The 16,471-nt window shown below is 42.4% G+C and overlaps 2 protein-coding genes across 2 annotated transcripts in view; one reads left to right on the top strand and one right to left on the bottom strand.

Moving 5' to 3' along the window:
* LOC307188659 (uncharacterized protein) overlaps window positions 1–16,471 on the top strand; it is a 272,424-nt gene that overhangs the window by 22,707 nt on the left and 233,246 nt on the right. The window lies entirely within an intron of this gene.
* SLC28A3 (solute carrier family 28 member 3) overlaps window positions 1–16,471 on the bottom strand; it is a gene marked incomplete at its 5' end in the record, with an annotated part of 57,438 nt that overhangs the window by 16,826 nt on the left and 24,141 nt on the right. Inside the window, 7 exons of the mRNA XM_079926083.1 lie at window positions 1,692–1,769; window positions 2,381–2,494; window positions 3,751–3,895; window positions 4,944–5,133; window positions 6,544–6,635; window positions 9,566–9,645; window positions 12,884–12,982. Coding sequence (XP_079782209.1) covers window positions 1,692–1,769; window positions 2,381–2,494; window positions 3,751–3,895; window positions 4,944–5,133; window positions 6,544–6,635; window positions 9,566–9,645; window positions 12,884–12,982 — 798 coding nt within the window. The remainder of the gene's footprint in view (window positions 1–1,691; window positions 1,770–2,380; window positions 2,495–3,750; window positions 3,896–4,943; window positions 5,134–6,543; window positions 6,636–9,565; window positions 9,646–12,883; window positions 12,983–16,471) is intronic.

The following is a 16,471-nucleotide window of genomic DNA, read 5'->3' as shown; positions in this document are numbered from 1 at the left end:
AATTTGTAAACATTTGACCTTTCGGAGATGGCTTAGTTATCTCAGCACCAAAGTATCAAGTCAGCAGTTTAAAAAAAGATTCAGCATAGCAGTTGGCCTAACCGATGCCGAGGTAATTGGCGGTAAATTTGGAGTCCCCGAGTGAGAAGACAATGGAGAAGTGTAGGAACAATAGCACACCACAAAAAAAGAAATCTGAAGGAAAAGCCAAATGCATGTTTCTGACTAATCGACAAGGATTTGCAGGGACTTCCCAGAGGAAGATGGGCTTCCTGGGGATGGGGGAGGCCTGGGAGAGAATCGATTAGGCCTGAGCATGGGGCCAAGTTGCCAAGTTGCCTTTCGCCTGTAAAATAACATCCCTCCTTTGGTTGGGAGGAGGCCCAGCTTGCAGGCCTGCCGAGGTGAAGGCTGTGCTGAAGGGGAGAGGGGAAATGTTAAGCAAGGGGATGGCTCTGGAAGAACAGAGCTTGATGTGAGTGACCAGCTGTCCCGGTTTGTCTGGGATTAAGGAGTTTCCTGACTGCAGGGCTGTCACTGAGCTTGGACTGGGGAGGCATTAGCAGCCATATGTCTATTCATTGCCAGGGACCTAATGTTCTTTTCCCTGAAATCTCAGATACTATTACCCCGTATGATCTTTTTAAGAAAATGAATGAATGAATTAATTTTTGGCTGCGTTGGGTCCTGTTGCTGTGCGCGGGCTTTCTCTAGTTGCAGGGAGAGGGGGCTACTCTTCGTTGTGGTGTGTGGGCTTCTCATTGCGGTGGCTTCTCTTGTTGCAGAGCACGGGCTCCAGGTGTGTGGGCTTCAGTAGTTGTGGTGCACAGGCTTAGTTGCTCCGCGGCATGTGGGATCTTCTCGGACAAGGGCTCGAACCCATGTCCCCTGCATTGGCAGGCGGATTCTTAACCACTGCGCCACCAGGGAAGTCCCCCCCCCCCACATGATCTTTCATAACTATCTCAGCAAATGCTACAAGACATCCAAAAGTACAGGCATACCTTGTTTTATTGCGCTTTGCTTTATTGCACTTCTTGGAGGTTGTGTTTTTTACAAACTGAACGATTTTGGTAAACCTTGGGCGAGCAAGTCTGTAAGCGCCATTTTTCCAACAGCGTTTGCTCACTTTGTGTCTCTGGGTCACATTTCGGTAATTCTCACAATATTTCAAACTTCTTCATTATTATTATATTTGTTATGGTGATCAGTGATCTTTGATGTTACTATCGTAATTGTTTTGGCATTTTTTTAGCAGTAAAGTATTTTTTAATTAAGGTGTGTACTTTTTTTAGACATACTGCTATTGCACACTTACTAGACTACAGTGGGGTATAAACATAACTTATATGAGCTGGGAAACCAAAAAATTTTTGACTGGCTCTACCGCGGTATTAATTTTATTGCGGTGGTCTGGAACCGAACCGGCAATATCTCTGAGGTATGCCTGTGTTTCAGTATTCCTGACTTCCTCTACATGTTTCCCTGAATGTTACTGTAAAAAAATTAAATGTTTTCAGTCCACTGACTTCAGGTAAAGGAGAAAGCCCAGTGATGGGCTGTGTCCCTATAACATGCCTGGCAGGTATATGCCTGGGTTCTGATCAGTTAGGTTCTATCTGAACATCTACAAAGACTGAGAAGTTACTGAAAAGGGAGTGTCTACATAGAAAAAAAGTGTTTGGCTTTACCTTAAATGCAAAAAAGTGGTCTTCATATTTCTCACCAAAGACAAATGAGGCGCCAGCATTAGTGTACTCCAGGAATGTCTGAGTTAAAGAAAGGAAAAGAGCAGATCATGACAAGCACTAAAGAGGTAGTTACCATCCACAGGACCTACGGCTCTGCAGAGGGTGGGGACTCAGAAAACTTGTGGGATAGACTTAGAGAGTTAATTTTGTCAACTTTCCCCCTCCAGTGGTTGGCCTGGAAGTATATCTTAGAACTATAACTGCATACAGGTTTCCTGGCGTTTCTGACATTCACTCTGACTCTAGGGTGCTAACGAATAAGCTGGGTGTGGTAACTTGCTCCAGAAGCCACAGATGGTACTTGGGAGGTACTGGTTGCCACTAGATGCAAAGAAAGCTTTTTCTCTGTTGGGGGAAACATCTTAGAAGAGTGACACCCCTCAGGCAGGATGAAGGGGTCAAATGGGATTGAGGAGTGATGTAGTGGACGGTATGGGTAAGAGACGACCAGAATATTAATAAACTACACAGATTAACATAAACAAAGTTATTTGTCTAATTCATGCTATGGAATTAAAATTTGGGTCAACTAATGCGGACAAATAAAGCTATTTCTGACATGTCTTGAGGGTTATATTCAAATGTTAAAAGCACTATAAAAGCAAGGCATTCTTTTGAACCAAATTTACCTGAACTTGTTTCCCCAGCCAATCAAAAGCCATAAATCCAGGTTCTGTCCTTAGTATCAAAAGCCCAAGAAGAAACTGTAACCCAACACCCCAAAAGACAGGCCTCCAGTAAACCTATACAGAAATAGGAAGAGATATAGGTTATTAGAAAATGAATGCTGAACTCAGCATAAATGCCCAGAGGATAACTATTTCCTTGGAAGCTTCTCAGATGTGGCCTGTGATCCACCTTCTTTCGGAGGCCAAAGCAGTCGTGAGCAGAGAATCCCTCCATAGAATCATACCTAAAAATCTCAGGGTTGTGCTCCCTCTTCATAAACCTGAGATTAAGCCTTCAGTCCCAGCAGTGTATGTAACCATTTTGTCAAGATAAAATCATTTAGACACAAAGAGTAGTCTTAGAAGGGCCATTAAAAGAGGAAGAATCTGGCCTTCCCGGTCATGCTGTAAATGTTAGATACATATAATTATTTCCCCATTTGGAAAATGGAAAGGCCGAACATGACTTCTCTGTGTGTCCAAGGTTTGTTGATTTGACAATTTGTAAGTGAATTAAGTGAAATTCCACCCTGTTGAGGGGCTCTCATTTCACAGTAAAAGGAACCAATTAACTCTAATGCAGACCCAGGGAGTGCAGTGGTAATGGACAATGAAGTGCTTTCATTTTTGGAGTAGAGATGAGTGGCCTGCAAAGAACTATGGGATTGGAGGCACAGAAAATAGCAGAGATGGTCACCCGCACAGGGCAAAGAATTTGGATTGTATCAGGTGGCTTTGGTTTTGATTAATGCTCTTTTCTTGGATCAGCCTTTCAGCCAGTAAAGTCTTCCAGAGTTTGCCATTATGAAGCATATGTGAAAGTTTTGATATCTCAGAATTCTTGCCCATTTATTGGGTTACAGGCTGACAGAACAAGGGTGAGAATTGAATTCTATGCGAACAAAACTGCTTAAGTACAAATTTTTGGAGTAAAATAGCCTCAATGGCAAATACAAATTTGATAACTGCGGAATCCAGTGGTAGAATATTAGATTATTTGTTGGTCTGGGGAAATCTGAATAAAAATGGATAAGTTTTCTTTGTATGTGTGTTTGATGGGGGGGAAGGGAGTACATGAGTAGAAATCGGACTTGACAGGAGAGAGTATCTCACTGGTTGAGCAACTGGAAAATTACTGAGAATGAAAAATGAGAGAGCAACAGTACTATTAACGTTCAGGAAAAGGGCACCTTAGCCACTGAAATATCATAGCAAGGTAAGAAAAATATTGAATAACAGTTCAACTCTCTCATACTCATGATTTTGAGCAATTTACACATGAGGGAAAAAAAGAGGGAAAAAGACCAAGAAATGCTCGATTTCATGCTTACTTTGGTTGGGTGCTTGGAAAATAGAAATGTCAGGGTAATGTACATTATGAGTCCACCGAAGGACACCAGCTGCTGTTGGCCCAATTTGGCGGTGTCAAAGACCAGCCAGAAAATAACTCCCAGGATCAGGCAGCCCCAAATCACCCTAAGGGAACAAAGAAGGAGGCTTTTGGCATCATTTGCTGTGCTAACTTTAAAATCTTAAACAGGCTTCAACTAACAAACAAAAAATATTGACTAACACACCCTGGCACCAGGAAATTATGCTTCTAGAAATTGCAAGAGACTCTTTTTGGGTGTAGCTATAAAGGCACATAGTCAAAAAATGAAGCAATGTGTCCACAACACTTGGGCCCTTTGGATATATAAAGGGGTCAGAGAGGAGAAACGATGCTTGGAGAGGAAGTCCGGTGATTTCTTTGCGAGAGCTGCTGGACGTCTTCATTTTGGGAGATGGGGGAAGCGTTCCCTTCTTCCCTTCAAGGGAGAGCTTGAAATGTGTCCTCTGCATTGGAGACCTCACCCAAGCCTCAGAGAACTAAGTCAGGCTTTAGCCTGGGTTCTGACTCCTTGGGGAATCTAGTGGGCATACGACAGCACTGAATCAGTGGATGGCAGAGCCAGGGAGGGTTGCTCTGTTGGGATTGTACAGCCCTGGTTTATTAGGCAAAGAATGTGTGAACTTTCCTGGTAGACTCCATGTGGGCCACACTGGGGAGAATGGGTTCTGGGTCCTACCCTGTAGGGCCACCTGGAGAGAGAGGAGGGCCCACAGAGAGAGAGAGAGGCTGAAAGAAAAGCCCTGAATGGTCACTTGCAGGACAGGGGGTCCTATAAGAGAGAGTTGGCTTTACTAATTCACAGACCTTTCCTCCCCAAGAGTCCAGATTCATGCCCAGAGCAGAAAGCCACCTGTCTAAGTCAGAACCGTCCCAACTTTTGGACAACATTTTATCATTTAGTGGCACTTGAAATTAAGACAGTTTGTAGGGACATTTGAGCACATCTTGCCTTATCTAGGCCTCGATGTCCTGCTTGTAAAATGAAGGCATTTTTTAACAGATTATTCCCTAGGTTGTTTCTAGCTTCAATATCCCATAAATGAGGAAGCAATTTCAGAACAAATCTATGGAACAGTGTTGGAAAACACTAACATCACTCTCAACCTCAGTAAGAGAACTAAGAGCATTTACCACTTCAGCCAGAACCAGTGGCTGTCCAGAAGCCTTTGGCCAGGAGAGAGGAACTGAGCGATTTGAGACTCATATTTGGCCATGAAGTGATCCCAGATCACAAAGAAGATGGCAACCACCGTGATCACGAAAAGAGGAAGGGCTCTGTGAAAGTTCAGCACACAGGCCGCAATCACCAGAGCCAGGTGACCTGTTGGAAGCAATGCAGACAGTGAGCATCACCAAATCAGCTGGAGACCAGCCTCCAGCATTTATCTGGCTCAGCCAAGGGCAGGTTCAATCAGGAAACCATTGAACGCAGGGGTACTCTTGATATAGCTATAGGTGCCTCTGATTATAAGGACTATATTTTGGGTTTTTAAAAACATTTTAAAGTCTCACCAAGAATGCTAGGAGGACAAGGTGCTAGGTCTTTTTTCTCAAAGAACCTTCTGAATTCTTGAATCCTGTTGCCTGATCACTGGGACTCTTGCTTAGTACTACTTTTTCTGATATTCAGACTTAGCAGGTGAGCTTCCATCAGAGAAAGGCCAGGCACTAAAGCAACTACTGGCAAGAAGATATTGAGTCTTCTAGTTTGTAGCCCAGATTTGCCTAAGCTTGAGTAGGAAAATCTCTGAGTGTCACAACAACAATCCCTAAGTGCCACAGCATCTCTAAAGGAAAGAGGTAGGGCGATGACCAAAGTGATGGCTTTTGAAGATGATATTCTAGGGTAAGAACAACACGGTTTTCCATTAAAGGTCAGCAAACAAGTCTTTGTTTCCAAGTTAAGTTTGGCCTACCACTTGTTTTTGTAGGTGGCAAGGACAGTTGTATTTGTATATTTGTATTTTAATTCTACAAATAAAGTCACCCTGGCACGCAGCCACACCATCTGCTTACTTTGTACTACAATGGCATAGCTGTGTGGTTTTGAGTATGGTCTGCAAAATACTCTCTGAGCTGGTACAAAGAAAGCTTTCAATCCTGCTTACTCCCTGTTCTAGCTGTGTGAGCACCGGGAAACTACGGACCTTCTGGGGCGGCAGCAGTCTTGCATACATGTCTGTGGGCTTGGGTGGGAGGGTTCACATTTTATAGACAGGAATGTTCTTTCAAATGGGCCCTGGAGCCCTTTGTTTGGAGGGTGTCAAAACAGGACACCTGCTCATCTGTGAAGACAGTCTAGTCCTGCTTTCAGGTAAGAGGAGTGGGCTACCTGACCCTAGGCTCCTTCTTGTGTTGTGTTCGTATAAGGCATTGATTGATTACTTATATCACCCCTTCAATTAGGTTTCTGCCTTGTGATTATCACCATGTTTTCCAGTTACCTGAATTTGCAATATCCAACCCTCAAATCCATACCACAATAACAAAGTGAGAGTAGGTGACCTAAAAAATGAGCTGCTGGCTGCATAAACAGGACAGGGAAGCTATCTACATGGGCTTCTCAAGTTGAGACCCACCACTCAGGGGCATCCTGGTTAAATTCTCTCCTCTCTGGATGATTCAGGGAAGTCAAGGGGAAGGGAAAGATTTATTTGTTTTCTACAGAAAACAAATATTTGAGGGATCCTGAAAAAGAGACATTGGTATTCCATCCCCTTTTGTTATTTACCTGCTATTAAAATGCCCCAGGTCGTGGTCTTAAGGATTGTTTGGTGTTCCCTACAAAAATCATAAACTGCATCATACTTCCTTTCCAGGCACCTGTAACAACACAAAAGCAAGAAGGCAGACAGAGGTAAACACCACATACACGACATAACCTGGCATGCTAAAGCTAGATAAGGCTTTGTAAATCAAGCAGGCAAACACATTCATGAAGTATGTGTCCTACAAAATAGAAATAAGAAACTCATTTCATTTTAGACTAAAATCAGCCATGGCTTGCTAACCTTTGCTGAATGGATGTGCCAAAGCCCTGAGGAATTACAGAGATGCAGAAAACATGCTCCTGGAAATAAAGCAGGGGACAGGATAACTAACCGAAAGCTGAGAATAAACCATAGGACGAGAGTGTTTCTCACTGTGCTAGGAGGGCCTCCATTAGCTTGTAAGCTCTCATGTAAATGTTGACTTAAAAAAGAAAATTCCAATGGGGACTTCCTTGGTGGCGCAGTGGTTAAGAATCCGCCTGCCAATGCAGGGGACACGGGTTTGAGCCCTAGTCCGGGAAAATCCCACATGCTTCGGAGCAACTAAGTCCATGCACCACAACTACTGAAGCCCTCGCTCCTAGAGCCCATGCTCCGCAACAAAAGAAGCCACCGCAATGAAGAGTAGCCCCTGCGCGCTGCAACTAGAGAAAGCCCACGCGCAGCATTGAAGACCCAACGCAGCCCCCCCCAAAAAATCCAATGAACTCTCATCCCTTCTGGTTCTCCCTTCTGGTTCCCAAAGTGTGAGCAAGCTGGAGATTCCCTGTCCTCAGTCACCACCCTGTTTAGCAGGAGGCTGACGGACTTCACAGGATGCTTACATGTAAAGTAGAATTTCGCGGATTTGAGGACCGTTAACCAATGGGTTCTCATATAGCTTTTTCAGAACGTTCTGGAATTGTTGGTGTATTTGTTTCTGCCCAGAGCTTTGTTACAGGGCAGTGTGTGGTGTGTGAGCCACGTGTGCATCTGATCACTTCTTCTGGGGAGGATGTTGTCCACCAGTGAGGGAGTCTGGAGAGGCCACAGGCCTGTACCCATAGCAACTGTCCTTCCTTCTCCTGGGTGCTCCCGGTTGCCCCCCCAGGCCCTCCACTTACTCTGAAACCTGGCTTCCCTGCACATGTCTCTTTGCTCAATGTGCCTTCATTCTCCCACTTGAGGCCAAATGGAAGGAATTTACTCACACATTTAATCATGACCACTTCCAGGCCACTGGACAGGATTTCTAAAACAACCCCTTCTCCTATATAGAAGATTCTCAATCCCCAGGATCTCAAAGGACTCAGCCCCTGCTGGGAGCTCCCGTCCCCTTGGTGAACACCTCCAGTTCCCTTCCCTCCAGCAGTCATGCCCCTGTGTCCAAATCTCAGCCCCCTTCACGTTTCAGGGCACAGCTCAAGCCCTTTGCTTCTACAAAGCCTTCTTGCATTTCGTCAAACAGGGGCATTCCCCTGCGACTTATTCCTACTGTCTCCTTTGATTGTATTTTGTTATGAAGCCTTAACTGACCATAACTTTGTGGAGAATAGATGTCTGTGAGCCCAACACCAGCACCATGGGCATTAAGAGTGACTGGCAGGCCTGTGTCGAATTCTTAGCTAAATGAAGTGGTAGTGCGTATTGCTTTTCTGGAACAATAGTTTATAACTGTGAGTTGGGACCCATTAGTGGGTTGCGAAGTCAGTCACACTGTGCATGATGATCATCCTTAAACAAAAGCATAGGACATCTCAGAGTGTATCATACATAGTGACGACAGGCATTATTTCATGAAAACTTTGTCTTATGTATGTGTGTGAATATGCGTACTGAGAATTAGAAACACTGTTCTAGAACATATTGAGGGAATATAAGTATAGTAAAGACTTAAATTTTTCATGGTCTAATTTAGGAAAGGCTGCTGATGCATTATCCTCAGCTGTGGATATAGTGTTATAAAGTAGCAGCGTTGGAAGGCAGCATGTAACAGGGCACGTCCATCTACTTTAAGTTGAATTTATCAGATTTTTTAATGGCAAGGAATGTATATAGTGCAATTTGACACTTCATAAAAGGAAGTACTGTAGCTAGAAATAGTTGCTTTGGCCATTTGGTTATCTAGGCTGAACAACTCCCAATCTCCTGGTGGTTGTTTTCCATCCATTAACACGGATGAAACCTGAGTACCTCTGACCACCCAAGAGAAGCTCTCAGCCCCCAGGATCAGAGATTCATAAAGTAAAACAAAGGATGAAACTAAGTTCAGGTTTCCAAGGTGGCAAATATTCTTGATGATGTATATGTGACAAGAGTTTTTGATCCTAATTCTGGCCGAGTCTATCTTCTGATACATAAAAATAAAGTCCCTCAGAGACTTAGGAATTTACACCAAATTTAAATAGGAATTTAGAAAATTTACAAATACTTTCATGTTATGATAGAGTACCAGACAATCTTGGACTGGGAATCAGAAGCTGAAATTTAAATTAGCTTTGTTCCACTAACCTTGGCTAAGTCACTTCTCTGAGCTTCATTTTTCTGATCCAAAGAATAAAAATAATAATTTGTCTCTCCTGCTAATGGGAGATAAGGACTTGCAACATTATGATATGACAAGGTAAGAGCAAATTTGTTGGGATTTAAAGTGAATTGGATTTTGAGAAATCAATTGCTTATTGATTGAACATTGTGAAGATGAATTAACTACTTTTGTATAGACTGGAGCAATTAGTTGGCAATTCACAGCTTTAATTAGAAGATTGTCCTGGATATTGGGTTCCCAGGACATTAGCAGTTTGAATTTACCACGTTGATTATTCTAGAGCTCCATTACTTTTTCTGAAAATGGTGTTGGGTGGGTAGTAGGGAGGGGAGATTGGTGGTGACCATCTCTGATAAATCATAATTAATGTTAAAAATTAGATGAGAATTTAAAAAGTGTCAAAACCACTGTGTTGAGGAGGTAAGTGTGGTTATTTCTATGGTATAAACCTGTACCCTTTTTGATGCGTCTCTTGGTCATCCTCATCTTCATCATTTCTTGGAGAATCCTGCTCAATGGTCACTTGCTCTTCACCCTCAAAATCAGACATTGGAACAGAGATGGAATGATGAGAATCCTGAGCACAATGGACTCTGATCTCTTTTGCTCAGAATTTTGGCTAGGAAATTTTCCCAAAAGGTCCTTTTAAATTATTTTGCAAGATGATGTCTCCAATTATCTATGCACAGACATTTTCCCCCTTGTCACAAAAAATCCACAAAAAATCATACATTTCTCCCTTTACTTCAGAAGGAGCCATTGGTATTTTCTCCATTTCTTCAGGGAGAGGGCTAATATCTCTGCTTTTAGTTCCTGTCTCTACATTCAACTCCCGCTCTGTTTTCAGGCAAGTGCTAAATGAAGTTAATACCAGAGGCTGCACAAATCTTCCTTAATTCTCTGCCAGCCCCACTTTCCAAAGGACTGAGACTAAGGCTGGTTTTATTTTCCTGGCAGCCCAAGGCTTGGTCTGCAGATATGAACAGTAGCTCAGCATCTTCAAGAGCTGTTAAACTACCCTTGGGAACTAGGGTTCTTCTATCAGTTGGGTTAAAGGGAAATATTTCCCTTACTCAGCTAGTACTTGCTCTAACTGACTGAGTGAAGTATATACCCGGGCTATCTTTTATGGACAATCTTTCTAGGTACTGTTTAGCTTTGAAATATCCATGACCCATCCTATTCTTGTGATGGTGGAGAGGATTTCCTGCATCTCATCATTTTGCAATAATGCCTCAAACTGGTCCAGCTATTGTAAGCAAAGGCAAGGGAAGGCTGGGAGGAAGCTGGTAGATGTGGAGCAGTTTTGAACATGCCCTAAGAGGTATAATGCCAAATCTCAGCTCTAGCTTTTTGTCAGATCCCATGAGACCTTCAATTCTCTTTACTTTAACCCACCCCCCCACCCCCCCCAAGAAAAGAAATTAGTTATTAGCGTGTCTCTGAGCTGAAAGGATCCTCAAAGATCATATAGTCCTTTGATACCAAACTCCCATTGTACTCCTGACTTAGGCTGCCTTCCTGTTGTGGGCTGGGCCTCAGGTACAAGGAAGGTGATGGGATGATTGTAATAGAGACCAGCTGAATCCAAGCTGTAGCTGCAAAGGTCAGGAGTACAGAGAAGCCTTTCTCATTTTTTCCCACCTAACACCAAGCTTGGCCAATAGTCAAAGTTTGGTAAATTTTTGATTTAAATGATCATAATTATTATTTTCTTAGAGCAAAATTGTCCCAAGTTACCTACTATATGGAATGTCTAGCATTCCTATTGTTTTCTTTTTTGGTTTTTAACCCTTTCTCCTCTTTAAAACAAAACAAAACAACAACAAAACCTTCTTGACCCTACAACCATGGGACATCTACCCTCCCTCCTTCCCTTCACAGCCAAACCACTTGAAAGAATTGCCCTTACTTTTGGTGACATTCCTTCACATCCTGCTCACTTTTCAAGCCACTGTGACCAGACGTCTACGTCTGAGATGGCTTCTGCTAAGGTCACCTGCCAAGGTCACCTAAGGACCATTGTTGCCAAATCTAGTGGCTACTCCTCAGTCTTCATATTTCTGTTTACAATAATACCTAATTTTTTGTTTTTGACTTTTTTTGGTGAAACAATTAAAAAAAAGACTTTTAAGAGCAGTTTTATTTAGGTTCATAGCAAAATTGAGAGGAAGGTACAGAGATTTCCCATACTTTTCCGCCCGCCCCCAACCCCATGCAGCCTTCCCCATTATTGACTTCCCCACCAGAGTGGTACGTTTGTTACAAATGATGAACCGACAAAGTCTGTAGTTTACATTAGGGCTCACTCTTGGTGTCCTATATTCTCTGGGTTTGGACAAGCATTTAATAACATGCATCAACTGTCATAGTATCATACAGAGTGTTTTCACTGCGCTAAAACTCCTCTGTGCCCATCCACCCCTCCCTCCCATCTTGGCAGCCAGTGATCTTTTTACTGTCTCCACAGTTTGCCTTTTCCAGAACATCATCTGGGACCATACAGTATGCAGCCTTTTCAGATTGCTTCTGTGACTTAGTAATACACATGTAATGCTCCCCCATGTCTTTTCATGTCTTGATAGCTCATTTGTTTTCAGTGCTGAATAATATTTCATTGCCTGGATGGACCACAGTTTATTTATCCATTCGCCTACTGAAGGACATCTTGGTTGCTTCCAGGTTTTGGCAATTATGAATCAAGCTGCTATAAGCACCCATGTGCAGGTTTTTGTGTGAAAAGAAGTATTGTTTTCTCTTTTTTTGGTTGAAGACTACTTAGTGATATGAACACTTTTTACAATATATTAAATGAAATAGGCAATGACCCAATAATATGAAAGCATGATCCTAATATATGTGACATGTGCCTATTGATGTATATGTACTTATATTAAAGTGAGCTATATTCTATTATGTTAGGCACTGATTTGTTTGTTTGTTTGTTTGTTTGCTGGAACTACAGGTCATTAGGTCACTTTTTGTCTTCCAAATTTTGCTGCAATAATATTTCAAATTTTCTACTTCAAATAAGTTATTCTTTTATCATGAGCAAACTCCCCCCAGAATATGCACCCAAAATTACTTTTTAAAGGGTGATATAGATGGGCAATTTGCTCCCTTTTTAGCAGAAGGCTGTCTTCAAATGAGATCCTTACACCTGTAACTTATGTAATATTGTATACCAACTCTACTTCATTAAAATTTTTTTTAATTAAAAATAAATCTATACTCAGTGAAAATATCCATCAAAAGGGAACACATAATAAAGATATTTTCAGGCAAACAAACAAAAAAATGAGATCCTACCCAGAATTCAATATATAAAAGAAATAAGAGGTGGCATTGTCACAGAGCACCTCGGCTTGCTGTGTACACTTAGATGTCGCTGAGGAACTGTAGGGTGTGATGCACACAGTTTTAGAACCATGTCTTAGAACCTTACTCTTTTCTGCCTCATTTACTTTAAAATTGAGATGTTATCTGCTGAAGCCAGTGCTTTCTGCCTTGGGATGGAGTTTGGAATCTAATAGTAATAGTGAAGTGTCAGAGCAAGCCTGGGTACTCTTCTCATCAGAGAACTCTGAGCACAGTTGTATAAACACAAAATCTTTGTTTGGGCATGTGTGTTTTCCTCATGACTGCCTTACACACTCAAATTACCATTTAACTCATTCCTCTGAGTGCCAGCTGAGTGCCATGCTTTCTGTCCCCATAGCTGTTGCACAGTAGTTAACGTGGTGATAGATTCACTCACTGCTTTCCAGCCGTACCTGTTTGCCATTTTCTTGCTCTCTGTTTTGCACAACTCTACTCCTTAGTGAGTTGTCATTTCCTGATGTGTTCTGGTTTTCAAAGCAGTCGTCATCATACTAGGAAAAAATACAGATTGCAAAAACAACATTTCAGAGCCACAAAACAAATGTTCTTTCAATGAATGATACCCAAAGACTTTTGAGGGATGGGATGGCAAAGATGAGGTGTTTAGATGAGTCAGCTGATTAAAGAAAGAACCAGGGAAGCTTGGCACATAAAGAAACACAGATGATTTTGAAAAATTTTGACAATTTACTGTCTGTAGAAGCCACATAAGGAAGAAGAAAATTATCTCAATCTAGAAATGTAAATCCTTTTGTGTTCCTTTTTTGGGCCACGTGGCTTGTGAGATCTTAGTTCCCTGACCAGGGATTTAACCTGTGCCCCTTGCAACAGCAACACGGAGTCCTAACCACTAGACCACCAGGGAAATCCCTAAATCTTTCTGTTTTCTAATATGATCTTACAGTACATATGGTGGTTGATACCAAAAATAAATTTTAGTTGAAAATTTGGATCACATATTTCACTTATATTTTTTTCCTTAAAGATATGAATGCTTTAAGTACAAGACTAACAAATGCCTAAATGTTTTGCATTATTTCACTTCTTTGATTAAACATGTTCTTGGTCAGTTTTCTGCTTCTGATCTTTCTTTCCTCCAGATCTGTCTATATTCCTTCTTCGTTACTCTTCCTCCATAATAAAGTGAGTCTCCTGGCCTGCGGAGTCAGTTGCACACTCCTTGGCATGGTTCAGGGCTGCACGATCAAGCTCATTTATCTCACTCTGCTCCCCTTGCAGGAACCATGAAGGGACACCCAGCCAAACAGAACTACGTGACTTTCTCCAAGCCCAGGCTAAGTTCTCCTGCCCTGAGCTTGCCATATTCTCTCTGCTATCCTGCAAAATTATAAAATATTAGCAGTTCCTCATATGACAAGATTTAAAGATAAAGCATGGTTCAGCCAGTACCGTGATGACCTGAAAAATGCATGTGTTGTACTGAAGGTCATTGTTTATATCTGAAACATGGATGATTTTGGTTTGTGTTGTTATGACAGATAAGATTGGTGTGGTCCAACTTGAGGAAGACAGAACGGAACAAAGTTGCTGGGTCTAGGCCATGTAACTTTCTAATAAGCAGAGCTGAGATAAGCATGTTGGTTTCCAACCTCCTTTCGAACACATCACACAGACTTTCAAATTATAAAACAAAACAAAATAGAGTAAACCATGGGCCGGATCCTTGATCATTTTATTCTTAGATGTTGGATCTATGAGATGTTAAAATGTGTTTTGTTCGGTTGCCAGCATTCTCTGGTAGTAATGAGCATAAGAAAAAAAATGGCTTCTTTTGTGAGACCAATTTTATTTTTACTTTTTGTGATTTTTCTTTAATAAACTGAGTAGGGTTTGCTCTTGGATGGGTATCCTGACCCCCCACCGCTTTTTCCAAATGTGACAAATACCTGGTTCATTTATCTTTTACCTATTTTGGGTGGGTCCAATCTTTCTCCCATCTCAGCCCAACTAGACATTTTATATGGTACTTCATTCCAAGTAAGGCAACAGATAGATAAACAGTGTCGGGTAGGTGTCTATATCTTTTCAGGACATATTCCCTGCTAGCCCTGTTGGCTGTGACCATGTCCTTGAAAAAGGAACAAGTGTATGAGTTTGATTTTAAATTTAAATCTCTGGCTGGCCCCACAGATCTAGGGAAAAAAATGCAATTCCAACTTGTATTACGTGTTCCATTTACTGAAACACAAGAGTGTATAAATGTGAATAAAGTCTAACTTCCTGCACACATATGATTTATGCATAAAAGTTTTGTGGCCAAACAGCTTTATTGTGTTACAAGTGCTCATACCTTACTTTAGCCCAGTTCCTTGCACATAGCAGATACTAACGATTGTTTGTTGAATTAGTGAACCAAGGTGACTTTAACGTTGCATTATCTAGTGCAGTGTAGTACCTCTGGATACTTGGTATCAAAATATAGTGGTATGGGGTTTCCCTGGTGGTGCAGTGGTTAAGAATCTGCCTGCCAATGCAGGGGGTACGGGTTCGAGCCCTGGTCCAGGGAAGATCCCATGTGCCATGGAGCAGCTAAGCCCATGTGCCACAACTACTGAGCCTGCACTCTAGAGCCCACGAGCCACAACTACTGAAGCCCATGGGCCTAGAGCCCATGCTCCGCAACAAGAGAAGCTACCGCAATGAGAAGCCCGTGCACGGAAACGAAGAGTAGCCCCCGCTCGCCGCAACTAGAGAAAGCCCGTGCGCAGCAATGAAGACCCAACGCAGCCAAAAATAAATAAGTAAATAAATAAATTTTTTAAAACCCCAAAAAACAAAATATAGAGGTATGTGGGGGACAATACATATAGTGTGGAAAGATGACAAAGTGTTGCTAATTGCTGAAGCTGGCTGATGGGCACTTAGGGACTCCCTTTACTATTCCTACTTTCATGGTGCTGAAAATTTGCTTAATAAAAAGTTAAAAATAAAACCCAGCAAGAGTTGGTGGAAAAACAGGACACAGGTAACAGAGGGGGCTTGGTCCTTTAGGTCCCTAATTACACGTGACCCTGGGCAGGTCATATCTTCCTACCCCTCCGTCCACCCATCTAGACAACATACTTTCGACTTGTTCTCATGGTCCCTTCCAGAATCCTGACATTTTCTGGTTCCAAGAGCTTCAGCTTCTTGGTGCTGATTATTCCTGCCACCTGGTGGCAGAATCTGAGACTTCCTTGTGGAACAAGAGGGTGGAGCTGTCCTTTTTAAAGTTAATGAAAGAGGAAGGGGGGGGAGGGTTGGCGTGGGGGTGGGCATAAGCGGCAACAAGAGCACCTATGGATGTATTTGTAACATTAATGGGATTGTTTTACCTCTGTTAGATTACATGCTTTGGCTTTTTTTTTGGATTTATTTATTTTATTTATTTTTATTTTTGGCTGCATTGGGTCTTCGTTGCGGTGCGTTGGGTCTTCGTTGTGGTGCGCGGGTTTCTCATTGCGGTGGCTTCTCTTGTTGCGGAGCATGGGCTCTAGGCGCGCGGGCTTCAGTAGTTGCGGCACAGGGCTTCAGTAGTTGTGGCTCGGGGGCTCTAGAGCGCAGGATCAGTAGTTGTGGCACACGGGCTTAGTTGCTCTGTGGCATGTGGGATCTTCCTGGACCAGGGCTCGAACCCATGTCCCTTGCATTGGCAGGCGGGTTCTTAACCACTGTGCCACCAGGGAAGCCCCCGTGCTTGGGCTTTTTAGTGTTTTCAGAAGAACAATATCTCCCGGCTGAGGATTTCCAATAGAAACAATTGGGGTGTTTGTGGGTGTTAATTGGTGCCTGAAAAATGACCCTTAAAACACCTATATCTCTGCTTCTTTTTAAACTGGAGTCGTGGGAGCTATATAACAGGTGGCCCATAATTACTTCTTAGCTCATTGTTTCTTTCCATCTATTTAGCAATTCAGATTAATAGATAACTTAGTACACCGGACTCCTATAACCATGACTATATTCTGAGGGCACACCTG

Source organism: Stenella coeruleoalba, assembly GCF_951394435.1.
Source record: "Stenella coeruleoalba genome assembly, chromosome: 7".
Taxonomy (NCBI): Eukaryota; Metazoa; Chordata; class Mammalia; order Artiodactyla; family Delphinidae; genus Stenella; species Stenella coeruleoalba.
Note: the sequence above shows the minus strand (reverse complement) of the source record. Positions and strands in the feature narration are given on the sequence as shown.